Source organism: Xyrauchen texanus, chromosome 22 (genome assembly GCF_025860055.1).
Source record: "Xyrauchen texanus isolate HMW12.3.18 chromosome 22, RBS_HiC_50CHRs, whole genome shotgun sequence".
NCBI classification, from domain to species: domain Eukaryota; kingdom Metazoa; phylum Chordata; class Actinopteri; order Cypriniformes; family Catostomidae; genus Xyrauchen; species Xyrauchen texanus.
This window is the reverse complement of record NC_068297.1, coordinates 583,267-608,266: the sequence shown is the minus strand read 5'-3', so window position 1 is coordinate 608,266 and position 25,000 is coordinate 583,267. Positions and strand designations below refer to the sequence as shown.

Genomic DNA, 25,000 nt, shown 5'->3' with positions numbered 1-25,000 from the left:
ATGATACACAGATAGACAAACAGACAGACAGATGATACACAGACAGACAGACAGACAGATGATACACAGACAGACAGACGATACACAGACAGACAGACACAGACAGATGATACAAAGACAGACAGACAGACAGATGATACACAGATAGACAGACAGACAGACGATACACAGACAGACAGACAGACAGATGATACACAGACAGACAGACAGACAGATGATACACAGACAGACAGACAGATGATACACAGATAGACAGACAGACAGACAGACAGACAGACAGACGATACACAGACAGACAGACAGACAGATGATACACAGACAGACTGACAGATGATACACAGATAGACAGACAGACAGACAGACAGACAGATGATACACAGACAGACAGACAGACAGATGATACACACAGACAGACACACAGACAGATGATACACAGACAGACAGACAGACGATACACACAGACAGACACACAGACAGATGATACACAGACAGACAGACAGACGATACACACAGACAGACACACAGACAGATGATACACAGACAGACAGACAGATGACAGACAGACAGACACACAGACAGACAGACTGTGTATTAGTGTTGTGTATTAGTGTTGTGTATTAGTGTTGTGTATTAGTGTTGTGTATTAGAGTTGCGTATTAGAGTTGGGTATTAGTGTTGTGTATTAGAGTTGTGTATTAGAGTTGTGTATTAGAGTTGTGTATTAGAGTTGTGTATTAGAGTTGTGTATTAGTGTTGGGTATTAGTGTTGTGTATTAGAGTTGTGTATTAGAGTTGTGTATTAGAGTTGTTTATTAGAGTTGTGTATTAGAGTTGTGTATTAGAGTTGTGTATTAGAGTTGTTTATTAGAGTTGTGTATTAGTGTTGTGTATTAGAGTTGTGTATTAGAGTTGTGTATTAGAGTTGTTTATTAGAGTTGTGTATTAGAGTTGTGTATTAGTGTTGGGTATTAGTGTTGTGTATTAGAGTTGTGTATTAGTGTTGTGTATTAGAGTTGCGTATTAGAGTTGTGTATTAGTGTTGTGTATTAGAGTTGTGTATTAGAGTTGTGTATTAGAGTTGTGTATTAGTGTTGGGTATTAGTGTTGTGTATTAGAGTTGTGTATTAGAGTTGTGTATTAGAGTTGTTTATTAGAGTTGTGTATTAGAGTTGTGTATTAGAGTTGTGTATTAGAGTTGTTTATTAGAGTTGTGTATTAGTGTTGTGTATTAGAGTTGTGTATTAGAGTTGTGTATTAGAGTTGTTTATTAGAGTTGTGTATTAGTGTTGTGTATTAGAGTTGTGTATTAGAGTTGTGTATTAGAGTTGTTTATTAGAGTTGTGTATTAGTGTTGTGTATTAGAGTTGTGTATTAGTGTTGTGTATTAGAGTTGTTTATTAGAGTTGTGTATTAGTGTTGTGTATTAGAGTTGTGTATTAGAGTTGTGTATTAGAGTTGTGTATTAGTGTTGGGTATTAGTGTTGTGTATTAGAGTTGTGTATTAGAGTTGTGTATTAGAGTTGTGTATTAGAGTTGTGTATTAGAGTGTGTAGGTTATATAGAGTTGTGTATTAGTGTTGTGTATTAGAGTTGTGTATTAGAGTTGTGTATTAGAGTTGTTTATTAGAGTTGTGTATTAGAGTTGTGTATTAGAGTTGTGTATTAGAGTTGTGTATTAGAGTTGTGTATTAGAGTTGTGTATTAGAGTTGTTTATTAGAGTTGTGTATTAGAGTTGTTTATTAGAGTTGTGTATTAGTGTTGTGTATTAGAGTTGTGTATTAGAGTTGTGTATTAGAGTTGTTTATTAGAGTTGTGTATTAGTGTTGTGTATTAGAGTTGTGTATTAGAGTTGTGTATTAGAGTTGTGTATTAGTGTTGGGTATTAGTGTTGTGTATTAGAGTTGTGTATTAGTGTTGTGTATTAGAGTTGCGTATTAGAGTTGTGTATTAGTGTTGTGTATTAGAGTTGTGTATTAGAGTTGTGTATTAGAGTTGTGTATTAGTGTTGGGTATTAGTGTTGTGTATTAGAGTTGTGTATTAGAGTTGTGTATTAGAGTTGTTTATTAGAGTTGTGTATTAGAGTTGTGTATTAGAGTTGTGTATTAGAGTTGTTTATTAGAGTTGTGTATTAGTGTTGTGTATTAGAGTTGTGTATTAGAGTTGTGTATTAGAGTTGTTTATTAGAGTTGTGTATTAGTGTTGTGTATTAGAGTTGTGTATTAGAGTTGTGTATTAGAGTTGTTTATTAGAGTTGTGTATTAGTGTTGTGTATTAGAGTTGTGTATTAGAGTTGTGTATTAGAGTTGTTTATTAGAGTTGTGTATTAGTGTTGTGTATTAGAGTTGTGTATTAGAGTTGTGTATTAGAGTTGTTTATTAGAGTTGTGTATTAGTGTTGTGTATTAGTGTTAGCGATAGAGCTGTGTATTAGAGTTGTGTAATAGAGCTAGCATTAGTGTTGTGTATTAGAGCTATGCATTAGTGCTGTGATAGAGCTATGTAGAGTTGTGTATTAGAGTTGTGTAATAGAGTTGCGTATTAGAGTTGTGTATTAGAGTTGTGTATTAGTGTTGCGTATTAGAGTTGTGTAATAGAGTTGTGTAATAGAGTTGTGTATTAGAGTTGTGTATTAGAGTTATGCATTAGTGTTGACGTATTAGAGCTAGTGATTAGAGCTTAGTGATTAGAGCTACGTGATTAGAGTTGCGTATTAGTGTTGCGTATTAGAGTTGGGTATTAGTGTTGTGTATTAGAGTTGTGTAATAGAGTTGGGTATTAGTGTTGTGTATTAGAGTTGCGTATTAGAGTTGTGTAATAGAGTTGTGTATTAGAGTTGTGTATTAGAGTTGCGTATTAGAGTTGTGTAATAGAGTTGGGTATTAGTGTTGTGTATTAGAGTTGCGTATTAGAGTTGTGTAATAGAGTTGTGTGTTAGTGTTGTGTATTAGAGTTGGGTATTAGTGTTGTGTATTAGTGTTGTGTATTAGAGTTGTGTATTAGAGTTGCGTATTAGAGTTGTGTATTAGAGTTGTTTATTAGAGTTGTGTAACAGAGTTGGGTATTAGTGTTGTGTATTAGTGTTGTGTATTAGTGTTGTGTATTAGAGTTGTGTATTAGAGTTGCGTATTAGAGTTGTGTATTAGAGTTGTTTATTAGTTGTGTAATAGAGTTGTGTATTAGAGTTGTGTATTAGAGTTGTGTATTAGAGTTGTGTATTAGAGTTGTGTATTAGAGTTGTTTATTAGTTGTGTAATAGAGTTGTGTATTAGAGTTGTGTATTAGAGTTGCGTATTAGAGTTGTGTATTAGAGTTGTTTATTAGAGTTGTGTAACAGAGTTGGGTATTAGTGTTGTGTATTAGTGTTGTGTATTAGTGTTGTGTATTAGAGTTGTGTATTAGAGTTGTGTATTAGAGTTGTGTATTAGAGTTGCGTATTAGAGTTGTGTATTAGAGTTGTTTATTAGAGTTGTGTAACAGAGTTGGGTATTAGTGTTGTGTATTAGTGTTGTGTATTAGTGTTGTGTATTAGAGTTGTGTATTAGAGCTATGCATTAGAGTTGTGTATTAGAGTTGTTTATTAGAGTTGTGTAACAGAGTTGGGTATTAGTGTTGTGTATTAGTGTTGTGTATTAGTGTTGTGTATTAGAGTTGTGTATTAGAGCTGCATGATTAGAGTTGTGTATTAGAGTTGTTTATTAGTTGTGTAATAGAGTTGTGTATTAGAGCTAGCATGATTAGAGTTGTGTATTAGAGCTAGTGATTAGTGTTAGTGATTAGAGTTGGGTATTAGTGTTGTGTATTAGAGTTGTGTAATAGAGTTGGGTATTAGTGTTGTGTATTAGAGCTATGTATTAGAGTTGTGTAATAGAGTTGTGTATTAGAGTTGTGTATTAGAGTTAGCGTATTAGAGTTGTGTAATAGAGTTGGGTATTAGTGTTGTGTATTAGAGCTATGTATTAGAGTTGTGTAATAGAGTTGTGTGTTAGTGTTGTGTATTAGAGTTGGGTATTAGTGTTGTGTATTAGTGTTGTGTATTAGAGTTGTGTATTAGAGTTGCGTATTAGAGTTGTGTATTAGAGTTGTTTATTAGAGTTGTGTAACAGAGTTGGGTATTAGTGTTGTGTATTAGTGTTGTGTATTAGTGTTGTGTATTAGAGTTGTGTATTAGAGTTGCGTATTAGAGTTGTGTATTAGAGTTGTTTATTAGTTGTGTAATAGAGTTGGGTATTAGTGTTGTGTATTAGTGTTGCGTATTAGAGTTGTGTATTAGAGTTGCGTATTAGAGTTGTGTATTAGAGTTGTTTATTAGAGTTGTGTAATAGAGTTGGGTATTAGTGTTGTGTATTAGTGTTGTGTATTAGAGTTGCGTATTAGAGTTGTGTATTAGAGTTGTTTATTAGTTGTGTAATAGAGTTGGGTATTAGAGTTGTTTATTAGAGTTGTGTAATAGAGTTGGGTATTAGTGTTGTGTATTAGTGTTGCGTATTAGAGTTGCGTATTAGAGTTGTGTATTAGAGTTGTTTATTAGTTGTGTAATAGAGTTGGGTATTAGAGTTGTTTATTAGAGTTGTGTAATAGAGTTGTGTATTAGTGTTGTGTATTAGAGTTGCGTAATAGAGTTGTGTATTAGTGTTGCGTATTAGTGTTGTGTATTAGTGTTGGGTATTAGTGTTGTGTATTAGTGTTGCGTATTAGAGTTGCGTATTAGAGTTGTGTATTAGAGTTGTGTATTAGTGTTAGCGTATTAGTGTTATGCATTAGAGCTGCGTATTAGAGCTCATGATTAGAGTTGTGTATTAGAGTTGCGTATTAGTGTTGTGTATTAGTGTTGTGTATTACAGTTGTGTAATAGAGTTGCGTATTAGAGTTGTGTATTAGAGTTGTGTAATAGAGTTGGGTATTAGTGTTGTGTATTAGTGTTGTGTATTAGTGTTGTGTATTAGAGTTGTGTATTAGAGTTGTGTAATAGAGTTGGGTATTAGAGCTATGCGATTAGTGTTAGCGTATTAGTGTTGCGTATTAGAGTTGTGTATTAGTGTTGGGTATTAGTGTTGTGTATTAGTGTTGTGTATTAGAGTTGTGTATTAGAGTTGTGTAATAGAGTTGGGTATTAGAGTTGCGTATTAGTGTTGCGTATTAGTGTTGCGTATTAGAGTTGTGTATTAGTGTTGGGTATTAGTGTTGTGTATTAGAGTTGCGTATTAGTGTTGTGTATTAGTGTTGCGTATTAGAGTTGGGTATTAGTGTTGCGTATTAGTGTTGGGTATTAGTGTTGTGTATTAGTGTTGGGTATTAGTGTTGGGTATTAGTGTTGGGTATTAGTGTTGTGTATTAGTGTTGGGTATTAGTGTTGTGTATTAGTGTTGGGTATTAGTGTTGTGTATTAGTGTTGTGTATTAGTGTTGGGTATTAGTGTTGCGTATTAGTGTTGCGTATTAGAGTTGCGTATTAGTGTTGTGTATTAGTGTTGGGTATTAGTGTTGTGTATTAGTGTTGGGTATTAGTGTTGGGTATTAGTGTTGGGTATTAGTGTTGTGTATTAGTGTTGGGTATTAGTGTTGTGTATTAGTGTTGGGTATTAGTGTTGGGTATTAGAGTTGCGTATTAGAGTTGTGTAATAGAGTTGGGTATTAGAGTTGCGTATTAGTGTTGCGTATTAGTGTTGCGTATTAGAGTTGTGTATTAGTGTTGTGTATTAGTGTTGGGTATTAGTGTTGTGTATTAGTGTTGTGTATTAGAGTTGCGTATTAGTGTTGAGTATTAGTGTTGTGTATTAGAGTTGCGTATTAGTGTTGCGTATTAGAGTTGCGTATTAGTGTTGTGTATTAGTGTTGTGTATTAGAGTTGTGTATTAGTGTTGTGTATTAGAGTTGTGTATTAGTGTTGTGTATTAGTGTTGTGTATTAGTGTTGTGTATTAGAGTTGTGTATTAGAGTTGTGTATTAGAGTTGTTTATTAGAGTTGTGTATTAGTGTTGTGTATTAGAGTTGTGTATTAGAGTTGTTTATTAGTTGTGTAATAGAGTTGGGTATTAGAGTTGTGTATTAGAGTTGTTTATTAGTTGTGTAATAGAGTTGGGTATTAGAGTTGTTTATTAGAGTTGTGTAATAGAGTTGGGTATTAGTGTTGTGTATTAGTGTTGGGTATTAGTGTTGTGTATTAGAGTTGTGTATTAGTGTTGCGTATTAGAGTTGTGTATTAGAGTCGTGTATTAGTGTCGTGTATTAGTGTTGTGTATTAGAGTTGTGTATTAGTGTTGTGTATTAGTGTTGTGTATTAGAGTTGTGTATTAGAGTTGTTTATTAGTTGTGTAATAGAGTTGGGTATTAGAGTTGTGTATTAGAGTTGTTTATTAGTTGTGTAATAGAGTTGGGTATTAGAGTTGTTTATTAGAGTTGTGTAATAGAGTTGGGTATTAGTGTTGTGTATTAGTGTTGGGTATTAGTGTTGTGTATTAGAGTTGTGTATTAGTGTTGTGTATTAGTGTTGGGTATTAGTGTTGTGTATTAGTGTTGGGTATTAGTGTTGCGTATTAGAGTTGTGTATTAGAGTTGTGTATTAGTGTTGCGTATTAGAGTTGCGTATTAGAGTTGTGTATTAGAGTTGTGTATTAGTGTTGCGTATTAGTGTTGCGTATTAGAGTTGCGTATTAGAGTTGCGTATTAGAGTTGTGTAATAGAGTTGGGTATTAGTGTTGTGTATTAGTGTTGTGTATTACAGTTGTGTATTAGAGTTGCGTATTAGAGTTGTGTATTAGAGTTGTGTAATAGAGTTGGGTATTAGTGTTGTGTATTAGTGTTGTGTATTAGTGTTGTGTATTAGAGTTGTGTATTAGAGTTGTGTAATAGAGTTGGGTATTAGAGTTGTGTATTAGTGTTGGGTATTAGTGTTGTGTATTAGTGTTGTGTATTAGAGTTGTGTATTAGTGTTGTGTATTAGTGTTGTGTATTAGTGTTGCGTATTAGTGTTGCGTATTAGTGTTGCGTATTAGAGTTGTGTATTAGTGTTGGGTATTAGTGTTGTGTATTAGTGTTGTGTATTAGAGTTGTGTATTAGAGTTGTGTAATAGAGTTGGGTATTAGAGTTGCGTATTAGTGTTGCGTATTAGTGTTGCGTATTAGAGTTGCGTATTAGTGTTGGGTATTAGTGTTGTGTATTAGAGTTGCGTATTAGTGTTGTGTATTAGTGTTGCGTATTAGAGTTGCGTATTAGTGTTGGGTATTAGTGTTGTGTATTAGTGTTGGGTATTAGTGTTGTGTATTAGTGTTGTGTATTAGAGTTGCGTATTAGTGTTGAGTATTAGTGTTGTGTATTAGAGTTGCGTATTAGAGTTGCGTATTAGTGTTGTGTATTAGTGTTGTGTATTAGAGTTGTGTATTAGTGTTGTGTATTAGAGTTGTGTATTAGTGTTGTGTATTAGTGTTGTGTATTAGTGTTGTGTATTAGAGTTGTGTATTAGTGTCGCGTATTAGAGTCGCGTATTAGAGTCGCGTATTAGTGTCGTGTATTAGTGTCGTGTATTAGAGTCGCGTATTAGTGTTGCGTATTAGTGTTGCGTATTAGAGTTGCGTATTAGTGTTGCGTATTAGAGTTGCGTATTAGTGTTGCGTATTAGTGTTGAGTATTAGAGTTGTTTATTAGAGTTGCGTATTAGAGTTGCGTATTAGTGTTGCGTATTAGTGTTGTGTATTAGAGTTGCGTATTAGAGTTGCGTATTAGAGTTGCGTATTAGTGTTGCGTATTAGTGTTGCGTATTAGAGTTGCGTATTAGAGTTGCGTATTAGAGTTGCGTATTAGTGTTGCGTATTACTGTTGCGTATTAGAGTTGCGTATTAGAGTTGCGTATTAGTGTTGCGTATTAGTGTTGCGTATTACTGTTGCGTATTAGAGTTGCGTATTAGAGTTGCGTATTAGAGTTGCGTATTAGAGTTGCGTATTAGAGTTGCGTAATAGAGTTGCGTATTAGTGTTGCGTATTAGTGTTGCGTATTAGTGTTGCGTATTAGTGTTGCGCATTAGTGTTGCGCATTAGAGTTGCGCATTAGTGTTGCGCATTAGTGTTGCGCATTAGTGTTGCGTATTAGAGTTGCGTATTAGTGTTGCGTATTAGTGCTGCGTATTAGTGTTGCGTATTAGTGTTGCGTATTAGTGCTGCGTATTAGTGTTGCGTATTAGTGTTGCGTATTAGTGTTGCGCATTAGTGTTGCGCATTAGAGTTGCGCATTAGTGTTGCGCATTAGTGTTGCGTATTAGTGTTGCGTATTAGTGTTGCGTATTAGAGTTGCGTATTAGTGCTGCGTATTAGTGTTGCGTATTAGTGTTGCGTATTAGAGTTGCGTATTAGTGTTGCGTATTAGTGTTGCGTATTAGTGTTGCGTATTAGAGTTGCGTATTAGAGTTGCGTATTAGAGTTGCGTATTAGTGTTGCGTATTAGTGTTGGCGTATTAGAGTTAGCGTATTAGAGTTAGCGTATTAGAGTTGGCGTATTAGTGTTGGCGTATTAGTGTTGGCGTATTAGAGTTGCGTGATTAGAGTTGCGTATTAGTGTTGCGTATTAGTGTTGCGTATTAGTGTTGCGTATTAGTGTTGCGTATTAGTGTTGCGTATTAGAGTTGCGTATTAGAGTTGCGTATTAGAGTTGCGTATTAGTGTTGCGTAATAGAGTTGTGTATTAGTGTTGCGTATTAGAGTTGCGTATTAGTGTTGCGTATTAGTGTTGTGTATTAGTGTTGCGTATTAGTGTTGTGTATTAGTGTTGTGTAATAGAGTTGTGTATTAGTGTTGCGTATTAGTGTTGCGTATTAGTGTTGTGTATTAGTGTTGCGTATTAGTGTTGTGTATTAGTGTTGTGTATTAGTGTTGTGTATTAGTGTTGCGTATTAGTGTTGCGTATTAGTGTTGTGTATTAGTGTTGTGTATTAGTGTTGCGTATTAGTGTTGCGTAATAGAGTTGTGTATTAGTGTTGTGTATTAGTGTTGTGTATTAGTGTTGTGTATTAGTGTTGCGTATTAGTGTTGCGTATTAGTGTTGTGTATTAGTGTTGTGTATTAGTGTTGCGTATTAGTGTTGCGTATTAGTGTTGCGTATTAGTGTTGTGTATTAGTGTTGTGTATTAGTGTTGCGTATTAGTGTTGTGTATTAGTGTTGTGTATTAGTGTTGTGTATTAGTGTTGTGTATTAGTGTTGCGTATTAGTGTTGCGTATTAGTGTTGCGTATTAGTGTTGTGTATTAGTGTTGCGTATTAGTGTTGCGTAATAGAGTTGTGTATTAGTGTTGCGTATTAGAGTTGCGTATTAGTGTTGTGTATTAGTGTTGTGTATTAGTGTTGCGTATTAGTGTTGTGTATTAGTGTTGTGTAATAGAGTTGTGTATTAGTGTTGCGTATTAGTGTTGTGTATTAGTGTTGTGTATTAGTGTTGCGTATTAGTGTTGTGTATTAGTGTTGTGTATTAGTGTTGTGTATTAGTGTTGTGTATTAGTGTTGCGTATTAGTGTTGTGTATTAGTGTTGTGTATTAGTGTTGTGTATTAGTGTTGCGTATTAGTGTTGCGTATTAGTGTTGTGTAATAGAGTTGTGTATTAGTGTTGCGTATTAGAGTTGCGTATTAGTGTTGTGTATTAGTGTTGTGTATTAGTGTTGCGTATTAGTGTTGCGTATTAGTGTTGCGTATTAGAGTTGTGTATTAGTGTTGCGTATTAGAGTTGCGTATTAGTGTTGTGTATTAGTGTTGTGTATTAGTGTTGCGTATTAGTGTTGTGTATTAGTGTTGTGTATTAGTGTTGTGTAATAGAGTTGTGTATTAGTGTTGCGTATTAGTGTTGCGTATTAGTGTTGCGTATTAGTGTTGTGTATTAGTGTTGTGTAATAGAGTTGTGTATTAGTGTTGCGTATTAGAGTTGCGTATTAGTGTTGCGTATTAGTGTTGCGTATTAGTGTTGCGTATTAGATTTGCGTATTAGTGCTGCGTATTAGTGTTGCGTATTAGTGTTGTGTATTAGTGTTGTGTATTAGTGTTGCGTATTAGAGTTGCGTATTAGTGTTGTGTATTAGTGTTGCGTATTAGAGTTGCGTATTAGTGTTGTGTATTAGTGTTGCGTATTAGTGTTGTGTATTAGTGTTGTGTATTAGTGTTGCGTATTAGAGTTGCGTATTAGTGTTGCGTATTAGAGTTGCGTATTAGTGTTGCGTATTAGAGTTGTGTAATAGAGTTGTGTATTAGTGTTGCGTATTAGAGTTGTGTAATAGAGTTGCGTATTAGTGTTGCGTATTAGAGTTGTGTATTAGAGTTGCGTATTAGTGTTGCGTATTAGAGTTGTGTAATAGAGTTGCGTATTAGTGTTGCGTATTAGTGTTGCGTATTAGAGTTGCGTATTAGTGTTGCGTATTAGTGCTGCGTATTAGAGTTGCGTATTAGTGTTGCGTATTAGTGTTGCGTATTAGTGTTGCGTATTAGTGTTGCGTATTAGTGCTGCGTATTAGAGTTGCGTATTAGTGTTGCGTATTAGTGTCGCGTATTAGTGTCGCGTATTAGAGTCGCGTATTAGTGTCGCGTATTAGTGTCGCGTATTAGAGTCGCGTATTAGTGTCGCGTATTAGAGTTGCGTATTAGTGCTGCGTATTAGAGTTGCGTATTAGTGTTGCGTATTAGTGTTGCGTATTAGTGTTGCGTATTAGTGTTGCGTATTAGAGTTGCGTATTAGAGTTGCGTATTAGAGTTGCGTATTAGAGTTGCGTATTAGTGTTGCGTAGTAGTGTTGCGTATTAGAGTTGCGTATTAGAGTTGCGTATTAGAGTTGCGTATTAGAGTTGTGTATTAGTGTTGCGTATTAGAGTTGTGTAATAGAGTTGCGTATTAGTGTTGCGTATTAGAGTTGTGTATTAGAGTTGCGTATTAGTGTTGCGTATTAGAGTTGTGTAATAGAGTTGCGTATTAGTGTTGCGTATTAGTTTTGCGTATTAGAGTTGCGTATTAGTGTTGCGTATTAGTGCTGCGTATTAGAGTTGCGTATTAGTGTTGCGTATTAGTGTTGCGTATTAGTGTTGCGTATTAGTGTTGCGTATTAGAGTTGTGTATTAGAGTTGCGTATTAGAGTTGCGTATTAGAGTTGCGTATTAGTGTTGCGTATTAGAGTTGCGTATTAGAGTTGCGTATTAGTGTTGCGTATTAGAGTTGCGTATTAGAGTTGCGTATTAGTGTTGCGTATTAGAGTTGCGTATTAGTGCTGCGTATTAGAGTTGCGTATTAGTGTTGCGTATTAGTGCTGCGTATTAGAGTTGCGTATTAGTGTTGCGTATTAGTGTTGCGTATTAGTGTCGTGTATTAGAGTTGTGTATTAGTGTTGCGTATTAGAGTTGCGTATTAGTGTTGCGTATTAGTGCTGCGTATTAGAGTTGCGTATTAGTGTTGCGTATTAGTGCTGCGTATTAGTGTTGCGTATTAGAGTTGTGTATTAGAGTTGCGTATTAGAGTTGCGTATTAGTGTTGCGTATTAGAGTTGTGTATTAGAGTTGCGTATTAGTGTTGTGTATTAGTGTTGCGTATTAGTGTTGCGTATTAGTGTTGCGTATTAGAGTTGCGTATTAGAGTTGCGTATTAGTGTTGCGTATTAGTGTTGCGTATTAGTGTTGCGTATTAGAGTTGCGTATTAGAGTTGCGTATTAGAGTTGCGTATTAGAGTTGCGTATTAGAGTTGCGTATTAGTGTTGCGTATTAGTGTTGCGTATTAGTGTTGCGTATTAGAGTTGTGTATTAGAGTTGCGTATTAGAGTTGCGTATTAGAGTTGCGTATTAGAGTTGTGTATTAGAGTTGCGTATTAGTGTTGTGTATTAGTGTTGCGTATTAGTGTTGCGTATTAGTGTTGCGTATTAGAGTTGTGTATTAGTGTTGTGTATTAGTGTTGGGTATTAGTGTTGTGTATTAGAGTTGCGTATTAGAGTTGCGTATTAGTGTTGCGTATTAGTGTTGCGTATTAGTGTTGCGTATTAGAGTTGTGTATTAGAGTTGCGTATTAGAGTTGCGTATTAGTGTTGCGTATTAGTGTTGCGTATTAGTGTTGTGTATTAGTGTTGCGTATTAGAGTTGTGTATTAGAGTTGCGTATTAGAGTTGCGTATTAGTGTTGCGTATTAGTGTTGCGTATTAGAGTTGCGTATTAGAGTTGTGTATTAGAGTTGTGTATTAGAGTTGCGTATTAGAGTTGTGTATTAGAGTTGCGTATTAGAGTTGCGTATTAGTGTTGCGTATTAGTGTTGCGTATTAGAGTTGTGTATTAGAGTTGTTTATTAGTTGTGTATTAGAGTTGCGTATTAGAGTTGTGTATTAGAGTTGCGTATTAGAGTTGCGTATTAGTGTTGCGTATTAGTGTTGCGTATTAGTGTTGCGTATTAGAGTTGTGTATTAGAGTTGCGTATTAGAGTTGCGTATTAGAGTTGCGTATTAGAGTTGTGTATTAGAGTTGCGTATTAGTGTTGTGTATTAGTGTTGCGTATTAGTGTTGCGTATTAGTGTTGCGTATTAGAGTTGTGTATTAGTGTTGTGTATTAGTGTTGGGTATTAGTGTTGTGTATTAGTGTTGCGTATTAGAGTTGCGTATTAGTGTTGCGTATTAGAGTTGTGTATTAGAGTTGTGTATTAGAGTTGTGACAAGACGAATGTTCACATGAACTTTGCTGCTTAACATGTGTTTATAAAGAGATCATGAGCACACACGGGACAGTGTCAGTTTAACGGCCGCTCGGTTCCGTGTTTAAAAGCACACGGTTCTTTATATCAGTGATTCGGTCGATACACTTCTTCATGGTGTTTGTACATAATGTGAGCCTGCAGTGTGTGTACACAACCTCCCTAAAATGATAAAAGTCTTTCTAATATTTCTATTAATCAAAAACAGTGTGTCAGAATGAACGCTTTTCCTTTCTGCTCTAATGTGACGTCACGTTAGATCAGGCCACGCCCACGACTGGTGACTGACTCCGCCTTATTATCATAGCTCCTCCCCTGAGTGATGTACACACAGTCCTGGAGCAGATACAGTGAGAGAATAATGTCTCATAAGTGTCTGTTGTTGCTATTACAGTGTTCATAAGAGTCTTCATGTACTCACGCATCAGAGACACTGAAGATGCAGAGGACAAGCTGGACTGGTGATCTGGCATACCGGACATTGTCCCAGTGGGCCGACGCACTTTGGGGCCGATCAGGGGTGGACTGGCGATCGGGAGAACCGAGCGGGCCGGTGTGTCATCCGCGAAATGGTCCGTGATAAGCTAAAATGAGCCGCTGCGTTACGCAGAACAGACCATAAAATGGTGCCGCGATATGCAGAAAAGGACAGCGAACACCCCCTATCCCCAAACACCCCCCGCTCATCTTTTGGGCAGTTGCTGTGTAAAATCCCGGGACGATTTCTCTTCCCAGTCCCGTCTGAACTCCAGTATTTACGCTGTCAGTCATATCGGTTCTGATGTGTTGTTGCTATAGCAACTGAAGCACGAGCTGTAAAGGCACAGCCCTCTTCTAGAAAGGGGGCGGGGAGCAGCAACTAATTTGCATTTAAAGAGACACACACGATATCAGCGTGTTGTTGATTCCACCCAAAAAGAGGCGTTTATAACATGATATAATAAATGATCTGTGGGGGATTATGAGCTGAAACTTCACACACATTCTGGGGACACCTGAGACTCATATTACATACTGTAATAAGGGCATAATAGCTCTCCTTTAAGAGTCTGATAAAAGAAACACAAGGCCTGTTAAAAATGCCTATAGAAATCAGGTGTTACGGTTACGTTAATGCAACAGCATATCTTTAATATTAATTGCAATTATGTAAATAAATGAACCATTTTAACAACAAATAAGGTCCTGGGTTGGAGTCCGGCTCAACTAGGGCCTTTCTGTGTGGAGTTTGCATGTTCATCCCATGTTTGCGTGGGTTTCACATGTCCAGAATCACACAGGTTAAGTGAATTGGAGACTCTAAATTGCCACGAATGTATGTGAGATGCATCAGGAAGAGCATCCGGCATAAAACTTGTGCTAAATTAAATGTCTCACCTGTGCTGATGAAGGTGTCCATCTTGTCTTTGAAGGGTTGGAGATGTTCCTCACAGGAGTTCTCGCACACCTGCAGAACCTCCTTCTCACAAGCTACGGAGAGAAAGAGGGGGGCATTAAACATCTGATGTCAGACACGGGAGGCGTTTCGAGACGCCCACATTCAAAACTCATCATGAAATACTCATTGCAGTCTCTAAACACTTGCTTGGATATGTCTAATGCTCACTTCAGTTCGTTTCTGGTAATTGGACACGAGTTAACGAAGGCCACCCGAAACCAGCGTCCTGGAACAAGGTGCGTTTGTATGAAAATCGTTGCGTGCAAAGTCATGTGAGGGATGAAGACAGCTGCCATAGCTTTCGGACGCAGCCACGGAGAGAATAACGCTAATAGAACGATTTCAGTATTTAACTCATTGTTCTGACATGTCTTATGTGGATATCTGTCTAATATAGACGGTCAAATGAGGTGAAAGCGTAAAGAGTTATGATTGGTAGGACAGTACGGATGCACGTCAGTAGAAAAAAAACTCTCTTTTCTATATGTAACAAGGTTAAAAATGGGAAAGGAGGAGGCCGTCCGCCGGGTGACGGAGGAGTCGCTGCTGGCCGCGAGGGGCGTTCCATCCGCCAGAGGTCTGAGGACTTGCTCCCGTCCGCCTGGGGAGGAGCGGCTGTCGTCCGCCAGAGTTTGGAGGAGTGATCGAGGACCGGGCGACGGCGTGTCTGGGAACCAGCGAGCAAGGTTTTTTTTCTCTCTTTCCTCCTTCCTTGTTTTTCGCTCCCCTTGTCCCCCTCCCCAGCTCTAAAGGGGCGGGGCTGGAAGGGCAGCGACCCCACCCCCGGGGTTCCGCAGCCTGAGGCAAAGGAGGGAGGAGTTTGATGAGGAGGTGGGCCGGGCCGTGACAACGCAAGCTAATCAGCCGAGTGCTGTTTTCACCTCATTGCAGATTTGCCAACTGTTCGTCTTCACTCTTTTGTCTCATGACTGATATACAGTAAAGTGCCCCAAAACTCTTTTCTTTTCATCTCCATTCATGATTTGATGTTCAGCCATCTCAGTTGCGAGCATGTTTTGGATGTAACTCTTGACCCTCTACCATCCTACCATTTTTTGGGGATTTTCTCCCAATTTGGAACGCCCAATACCCAATGCGCTCTGAGTCCTCGTGGTGGCGTAGTGACTCGCCTCAATCCAGGTGGCAGAGGACGAATCTCAGTTGCCTCCACGTCTGAGACCGTCAATCCGCGCATCTTATCACGTGACTTGTTGAGTGCGTTACCATGGAGACGTGGCGCGTGTGGAGGCTTCATGCTATTCTCCGCGACATCCACGCACAACTCACCACACGCCCCACCGAGAGCAAGAACCACATTATAGCGACCACGAGGAGGTTACCCCATGTGACTCTACCCTCCCTAGCAACCGGGCCAATTTGGTTGCTAAGGAGACTTGACTGGAGTCACTCGCCACACGCCCCACTGAGAGCGAGAAACCACATTATAGCGACCACGAGGAGGTTACACCATGTGACTCTACCCTCCCTAGCAACCGGGCCAATTTTGTTGCTAAGGAGACCTGACTGGAGTCACTCGCCACACGCCCCACCGAGAGCGAGAACCACATTATAGCGACCACGAGGAGGTTACACCATGTGACTCTACCCTCCCTAGCAACCGGGCCAATTTTGTTGCTAAGGAGACCTGACTGGAGTCACTCACCACAAGCCCCACCGAGAGCGAGAACCACATTATAGCGACCACGAGGAGGTTACCCCATGTGACTTTACCCTCCCTAGCAACCGGGCCAATTTGGTTGCTAAGGAGACCTGACTGGATTCACTCACCACACGCCCCACCGAGAGCGAGAAGCACATTATAGCGACCACGAGGAGGTTACACCATGTGACTCTACCCTCCCTAGCAACCGGGCCAATTTTGTTGCTAAGGAGACCTGACTGGAGTCACTCGCCACACGCCCCACCGAGAGCGAGAACCACATTATAGTGACAGCGAGGAGGTTACCCCATGTGACTCTACCCTCCCTAGCAACCGGGCCAATTTGGTTGCTAAGGAGACCTGACTGGAGTCACTCACCACACGCCCCACCGAGAGCGAGAACCACATTATAGCTGACCACGCAGGAGGTTACACCATGTGACTCTACCCTCCCTAGCAACCGGGCCAATTTTGTTGCTAAGGAGACCTGACTGGAGTCACTCACCACAAGCCACACCGAGAGCGAGAACCACATTATAGCTGACCACGAGGAGGTTACCCCATGTGACTTTACCCTCCCTAGCAACCGGGCCAATTTGGTTGCTAAGGAGACCTGACTGGATTCACTCACCACACGCCCCACCGAGAGCCGAGAACCACATTATAGCTGACCACGAGGAGGTTACACCATGTGACTCTACCCTCCCTAGCAACCGGGCCAATTTTGTTGCTAAGGAGACCTGACTGGAGTCACTCACCAAAAGCCCCACCGAGAGCTGAGAACCACATTATAGCTGACCACGCAGGAGGTTACCCCATGTGACTTTACCCTCCCTAGCAACCGGGCCAATTTGGTTGCTAAGGAGACCTGACTGGATTCACTCACCACACGCCCCACCGAGAGCGAGAACCACATTATAGTGACCACGAGGAGGTTACCCCATGTGACTCTAGAAGGAATACATCATTCAAAATGTTCAATCTCTAAAGCGCTTGTAAAGTGATGAGATAAACCTCCAAGTAGATTCCAAGTAATTCCCAATAATAGCCAAAGTAACAATAATACCCAGTGTTGCCATGGTGTCCTTTCCCTCAATAGTGATTGGCAGGTTGTATAATTTTGCGGCTGCCCGCTCCAGCCCAACAGCTGCCTTCTGAGATGAATGTGAAAGTTAACGGGACGCTCTGTCCAGATATTGCAGACCTCCTTGGCCTAAATCATTATAGAAGAGACGGGGGTCTGATCCACACCAGCACTCCCTCAACAAGGTTGTTTTATGAACTCGTGGAGCAGATGCTGGATTGAGTTTGACCCGTCTGGATTCGAGAAATCTCATTGTTGAGTCGTTTGTGCTCAATGGAGTCTTTGTTGTGCTGCCAAACAACCGCGTTAAAACAAACTCGAAGATTAAAAGAGCATTTACCTGGCAACTGGATATTCATACCTCCTCTGAAGATGTACACGATTATATTTGAACAGTTTTTCACCTGGTTATTATTAATAAATGTGTGATGTAGTGCAAGAACAACAAGTCTAACCATTTTCCAAAGTAATAACAATTGTAAGATTTAAATGAACTATAACTAAATATAGGATGACATTGGTAAGCACTGGTAAGTTTAATTATATCTAAATGTAAAACGCTAATATAATCGTGTGAACACAAGCAGGTCAGCACAGGCTATCCTCTTAAACCCACTCCAACATTCCCTTGCATTGATGTATTTTGGACAAACTCAGAAGCCTTAAAAGTACCAATTATTCCTTGGGGATTATTGATGTTTTTCTTTGTGGTTGTGGTCGTGCGGTCACATGATTTAAACGACGCTGTCCACACCGGATGCATTCGTTGCAGCGCGTCGTGCCGACAGTGGACGGTTGACTCCTACTATAGTTGAAATGCTTCATTATCCAGTCCGTTGGAAATAAAATCAAGTCTCAATGGTTCAATGGCTGCGTCAAGAGTCGACGGGTTGATAACATAGACTGTAAAAAAAGATGGCCGACGCCCCTTCGCTCTTTTCCATTGGTGAGAACTGAAGCCGCCAGTGTCCCGATATGGCGCTGACATCTTGGGACTTGAGTCTGCGCAGTTGCGATTTCGGGACCAGACCTGCGCAGTAGTGAGAAGGAAGTAAAGCCGCGAAATCAAGGCCCCGCCCTCACTCTCAATCGCAAGCACACGCCCCTGCACTTTTGACGGTGTGAAATAATTAATTATAGAAATGTAGATATTAAATTTAAAGCTCCAATCTCCTCAGTCCTCCGAAGATCCCGAAAAAAAGTCTGTTGGTGCTTCAGTGACTACTTCAGTGAGAACCTGTCAATCACAGCTGTCAATCATGATGTCACAGCAGTGTTTTTATAGCATCAAATAACTAAAAACAAACTTATTTTGAAAACAAACACTTGAAATGACATCAACGTGATAGAAACGACAGTAAATGACAGAAACTATCTTTGGAAAAAAGATATGTGAAGTGTAATTTAATTGTTTAGTTGGTCTCACGTCCCGTTGAATAACATGGGGAGGCGGGGTTTATGACCTATACTAGGACCAGCCACCGGGGGGCGATCGAGACGTTTTGGCTTCAGTTTTGAGGGCTTGTGCGGCACACTTGATTGATAGACATGACCTGAGACTGAAGAATAAAACAGAACTTGGACATTAAACTGTTCATGGGCCTGATGTCCACGTTCTCCTCAGGAGTTTAGATGCTCTGTGACCACCATTTTTTAACTAACCTCTGGTAGCAAACGCTGCAAAACATCCTATCCAGTGACCCTGTAGGGCTGTACGCAATGATTTATCTCAACGCGTCGGCCTTGGCCAGTCAGAGGGGTAATAGTGGGATTTATACTGAGCTCTGACAGCACACTGAGGTTGTATATAATTGTGGATTATCTTCTGAAATGATTCACAGCATGCTATATAAATAACCGCGGGCTGCCCGCCAGACAAATGTCTTTTCTCTTGAAAGATTTTCCAAAACATGACGTAGTGAGTCCGAGTGGGTATGCGTGTAGAAACGTGGTTTTAGTTAATTCGTTCTCAATTCTGTGTACTCATTGTCTCGGCTCCAAAGAGACAGTTTCATCTGGAGACATTCAATAATGGCCAATCATATTCTCCTTGATTTGTATTTGTTTTGTCTCATAATCTCGAGAATGCTCTGAAAAAATTGGTCGAAATAATTTTCACACAATTAATATTGAAATGGTGACTGAAATGAGCTTCACCCCGTCAGGACTTCAGAATTTCCACAGAATCCCTCAACAGTGCAGATGAATGAGCGACTAAAGACAGATTCATCAGCCAATCAGATTTATCTATTTGTTCTTGGTGGGTGTGGTCTTTAGGTTATGTCCCGGTCTTCTAGCTGGCCTTGAGTGACGCAATCACACTTTAAGTGACGCAATTCAAGAGCGAAGAGCGCGAGATCCTCATAACAGCATATAATATTACATATCGATATAAATGATATTAAAGCTTGTTTAACAAATGTCAGGTGTATAAAACATTATAATCTCTTTTGATAATCGTACACCTGAAGCACAAATGCTAGCGCTAGCATTGTTTATCAGTTGGGTTGCTAGGAGACGTCTCTAATGAGAGTCAAACTGCTACTAAGCTAACGGGAGCGCTGCAGCATTGTTTATCGGTTGGGTTGCTAGGAGACGTCTCTAATGAGAGTCAAACCGCTGCTAAGCTAACGGGAGCATTGCAGCATTGTTTATCAGTTGCGTTGCTAGGAGACGTCTCTAATGACAGTCAACCCGCTGCTAAGCTAACGGGAGCATTCCAGCATTGTTTATCAGTTGCGTTGCTAGTAGACGTCTCTAATGAGAGTCAAACCGCTGCTAAGCTAACGGGAGCATTGCAGCATTGTTTATCAGTTGCGTTGCTAGGAGACGTCTCTAATGACAGTCAACCCGCTGCTAAGCTAACGGGAGCATTCCAGCATTGTTTATCAGTTGCGTTGCTAGTAGACGTCTCTAATGAGAGTCAAACCGCTGCTAAGCTAACGGGAGCGCTGCAGCATTGTTTATCAGTTGCGTTGCTAGGAGACGTCTCTAATGAGAGTCAAACTGCTGCTAAGCTAACGGGAGCGCTGCAGCATTGTTTATCAGTTGCGTTGCTAGGAGACGTTTCTAATGAGAGTCAAACTGCTGCTAAGCTAACAGGAGCGCTGCAGCATTGTTTATCGGTTGCGTTGCTAGGAGACGTCTCTAATGAGAGTCAAACCGCTGCTAAGCTAACGGGAGCATTGCAGCATTGCTTATCAGTTGCGTTGCTAGGAGACGTCTCTAATGAGAGTCAAACCGCTGCTAAGCTAACGGGAGCATTGCAGCATTGTTTATCAGTTGCGTTGCTAGGAGACGTCTCTAATGAGAGTCAAACCGCTACTAAGCTAACGGGAGCATTGCTGCGTTGTTTATCGGTTGGGTTGCTAGGAGACGTCTCTAATGAGAGTCAAACCGCTACTAAGCTAACGGGAGCATTGCAGCGTTGTTTATTGGTTGGGTTGCTAGGAGACGTCTCTAATGAGAATCAAACCGCTGCTAAGCTAACGGGAGCGCTGCAGCATTGTTTATCGGTTGGGTTGCTAGGAGACGTCGCTAATGAGAGTCAAACTGCTGCTAAGCTAATGGGAGCGCTGCAGCATTGTTTATCAGTTGGGTTGCTAGGAGACGTCTCTAATGAGAGTCAAACCGCTGCAAAGCTAACGGGAGCGCTGCAGTTCCGAATATCGGGGAATGGGATGCATTTATGGTCGGAGATATCAAGTCGGAATATCCAACATCCAACTTGAATGGAACGCAGCAGAACCGTGAACCCTGATGGAACAAAATGTATTGCAAGAAACATTTAAATTGCAATTATTGTTAGATTGATAATGTCAATTGGTATTATTAGTTAGCTGCGACATAATGTATGATGCCCAAAAGCATAGGGTGACTTATTCATTGTGAAACTGTGTTTTAATAAAAGGATGAATAAAATGGAAATGAAAGGTGAAGTGTGTCATTATTTGGATGTTGAAACACGTTCTGGTATCTCAGTCGAATATTCAGAGTCACTATCAGTAATCCATTGAGAGTTTGACTTCCTGAAGAGTGTTTAAAACGTTCATCCGCTTGTTTCAGTGTAGCAATACGTCAACATCTGGTTCAACCAATGGCGTGCGCTTGATTGTTTTACTAATGGAAGACAGATTTTAAAGAAGTAATAAAAGTGTGAAAGAAGCCGTGTGATGTTGTCTATATATATCAGTATTTACACATACTGTATGTTACCGGCGGAAACTAAAGTTGACTAACAGCCTACATCTGTTCCTCAAGCTGCATACATTAAACTTTTATGTCAATCTATAAACGGCAGGTCAATCTAAAAGCAAAAGAAAGAGTTAGAGAAAGACAGAGTATGTAGAAAACTCTTTTCCTCCTAAAGAAAGCAAAGCAGCACATGTGGAGATCATATTTCTGAGAGGGCACCGTTGGGGGCAGAGGGCCAGTCAGGGCATCTCTGTCTCGCTCTAGTCTCATAGTTCAGACGTGTAAACGGCCCTTGAGACTGACCCTGTGTCACGACCCCTGTGCCAGGCCATGTCGCACGCCACGGGTGTAAAATCAGCACACACAAGCCCCTAAATAAACACACGACGGGCGATGTCTCAACTTGCTCAGATTTGCCAAGATACCAAAGTCTGCAATCAAAAGTAATTGGTGCTGATGTTTCCTTTTTAAACTATCGGTTATCTGAAAATAATCAGATTTCTGTATGAACTGGAAGCTTCTGATCCAAGGCCACATTCCTCGCGTGTGAGCACATTTGGGGAATAACAATGTGATATCTGAGGGTAATAGCATGGCACTTAGATATACAATTAGCATTCACACTATACAGCCATATATGCACCATTCTGTATTTACATGGTGCTTCAAAGTACATCAACGAATTGGAAGGTACTGCGGTATATGATTACCGTATACACATAACATTGTCTATATGTACAGGGTACATAATTGTGATGGCACATGCCCAATAAACATGGAGATGCCACGGTACTTTTTTGATGTGTTTTCGTGTAGGCTACCTGGTGGTAACGTGTCTACCTGCAGGAGTCGTTCACAAGCTGGGTTGAACTTTATAAAGACTAGGGATGTGCACGGATAGTCGACAATCGGTTAACTGCTCGACGCGACACTATTAGAATGCCAAAATCACTATTCGGTTATTCTATACGTGCACCAGAGCTCTTCAACCCAATCCCAACTCGACGAGTTCTGACAAACTGTTGGATCGCACAAGATCGCCACATTTGTAGACACCAAGTTAAAGAGAACGTTTTTATAAATGTATCACGAAACACCTGCGTTGTTTCATTCAGGTTGCAAAGAGGACGTCGTGTGACATGTTACACCATTAAACGTGATTCCAGGTTATTTTTTATCAAGGAGAGTTTTAGCGCTTTATGTATGTATTGCGCGATGTAGGCTCGTAGCTCAATTTATAGCATTCCCACGTCCTGATTCCAGACAAAAAAAAATGATTAAATGTTCGTGAAAGCTCGCGGTTAACCGAATGTTCTCCCAATTTGGAACGCCCAATTCCCAATGCGCTCTGAGTCCTCGTGGTGGTGTAGTGACTCGCCTCAATCCAGGTGGTGGAGGACGAACCTCAGTTGCCTCCGCGTCTGAGACCGTCAATCCACGCATCTTATCACGTGACTTGTTGAGCGAGTTACCGTGGAGATGTAGCGCGTGTGGAGGCTTCACGCTATTCTCCGCGGCATCCACGCACAAGTCACCACACGCCCCACCGAGAGCGAGAACCACATTATAGTGACCACGAGGAGGTTACCCCATGTGACTCTACCCTCCCTAGCAACCGGGCCAATTTGGTTGCTAAAGAGACCTGACTGGAGTCACTCAGCACGCCCTGGATTCTAACTAGTGAACTCCAGGAGTTGCGTTTTTTGGTAAGTACTGGGATTTTATTCATTTTGGACTCTTGTTACCTCTACGTCTGTGCCCGTAATAGTATGGAAAGAATATGAAAATATTTTTACATTCTATTAATCGATTATTAAAAACGAACGGCTGATTAATCGGTTATCGGTCCTATCCAACACTTATCGTGCAGGCTAAATCCACTATTGGTCGACCTCTACTTCAAACATTCTTCTTCATGCAATTTCACAACCGTGTCTGTGATACCAGGCAAAGGAGGAATGGGAAATCAATCATTCTGATCTTCACGTCTCTATTAATGTGCAGTGAATCCAGCATTTCTTGGAAATCTTGGACCAGAAACTGTTTGGTGTGATTCATCGACTAGTTCACTACCTCAGCTTCCTCTCCACGCTCACTTTAAACAGGAATGACTTGAGGAATAATTAGGAACACTTGCTCTCTGTGAACTGCTTTACGATCGCACGGCATACGATTCATCCCTGCCGGTGAGCTCAGAAAGCAAGTCGTCGAAGGTGCGCTTCCAGAACTTTCTCCTCACAATCTCCTGCCAACAGCCCGAGGACTCGCTGGCGAGACGTTTCAATTGGTTTGTTGTGGTATGGATCAAATGCTAAAGCCCTCACTCTGTACTTATTGTCTTCCATTTGTTTGGCTAATAAATGAGTGACAGACAGCTCGAAGTGGGGCGGCAGTCGTTTTGTACATTGTCCCGCGGGTCAGTGAGGATAGCGGTTTTTAACAACGATTCTCGGATGGAGGTGAATGAGTAAGAGCATAGCTAATTGCTTTCATATGCCATGTTATTGGCTAATTTAAATAATTGCAGACACCAGGGGGTGGAGGGGGCATGACCCTCGACCTCTCCAACGGCCCGGAGCAGAACTGAGTAGACGATGTGGGTAAGACGTTTCATGAAAACGAGCTGCTTGTTTGTTTTAATATCTATGAGCATTATGGCCTCATGCTACATTATCCAAATGATTCTGTAATGGCTCAGTCATGCATACATTAAAATACCTTATTAAAAACAACATCAACCAAATCATGTCAAAGACTCCCAGTGATTTACAGAATTCTCTGTACGGTTTAAGGAATGGGTCGTACCTGTCAGCTCCTTCTTTAACTTGCGAAGGTCTTTTGCGAGATCTTCAAACTTCACCTGTGCGGCGTGGAACAGATCCTGAGGTTCAGGCAACGGGAAAACGCTCTTATCGGTTCCTGCGTTCTGAAAACACAACACGGTTACTCCACAATCACATCGACCAGACCTGCCATTGAGAGAGAGGGACTGTTCACCTGTGGAGCTCACCTCATCCATGTTCCTCAGGTAGTAGGACACCACATAATCCACTAGACTTATCCGATTGTCCTGGTGGGAAAAGAGGAAGACAGTTGAGAATTAAGACGGCCGTTTAGCACAAAGTCGACTGATCCGTTGGTTGAATGTCCCATTAGATGTACAGTTTACAGGTTTATGGATTATGGGAGGAGATATGTTGTACCCTGCTCTTGACGTCTTTTAGCTTTGGAAGAATCTCGAGTCCAAATCCGTCCGCCTGTCCCCTGGTTCTGTTTCCACCGTTCATGTAGTTTCCAAAAGCCAAAACGAGACCAATAACATCCTTCACACTGTCATTCTCCAGAAAAGCCTACAGACGTACACAGTCACAAACACGGACAATTGGTGAAAACATATATGCATACAGCCGTGGCCAAAAGTGTTGGCAGTGACATACATGTTGTGTTTTGCACAGTTTGCTGCTTCAGTATTTGTAGATTGTTTTGTCACGTTTCTATGGTATACTGGAAAACAATGATGCGCATTTCATGAGTTTTAAAAGCTTTTATTGGCAAAAACGTTCAATATATGTTAAGAGTCGATATTTACAGTGTTGCCCCTTTTCTGCATCACCTCTGCAATTCACTCTGGCATGCTGGATATCAGCTTCTGGACCAAATCCTGACTGATGGAGATCCATTCTTGCCTTATCCATTCTTGCTCGGAGTCGATCACAGTTTGTAGGCTTCTGCTTGTCCACTCGGCTTTTGAGGATTGACCACAGGTTCTCTATGGGATTAAGATCCGTGCGTTGCCTGGCCACGGATCCAAAATGTCCCTGTACTGATCTCCAAGCCACTTCATTATCACTCTTGCCTTGTGACATGGTGCTCCATCATGCTGGAAAATGCATGGATCATCACCAAATTGCTCCTGGATCGTTGGGAGAATGAGAGAG

The 25,000-nt window shown here is 40.3% G+C and overlaps 1 protein-coding gene across 1 annotated transcript in view; it reads right to left on the bottom strand.

Annotated features, from left to right (window-relative positions):
- LOC127662263 (formin-1-like) overlaps positions 1-25,000 on the bottom strand; it is a gene marked incomplete at its 5' end in the record, with an annotated part of 91,079 nt that overhangs the window by 24,867 nt on the left and 41,212 nt on the right. The window contains 4 exons of the mRNA XM_052153393.1: positions 14,064-14,156; positions 23,868-23,988; positions 24,073-24,132; positions 24,266-24,412. Coding sequence (XP_052009353.1) covers positions 14,064-14,156; positions 23,868-23,988; positions 24,073-24,132; positions 24,266-24,412 — 421 coding nt within the window. The remainder of the gene's footprint in view (positions 1-14,063; positions 14,157-23,867; positions 23,989-24,072; positions 24,133-24,265; positions 24,413-25,000) is intronic.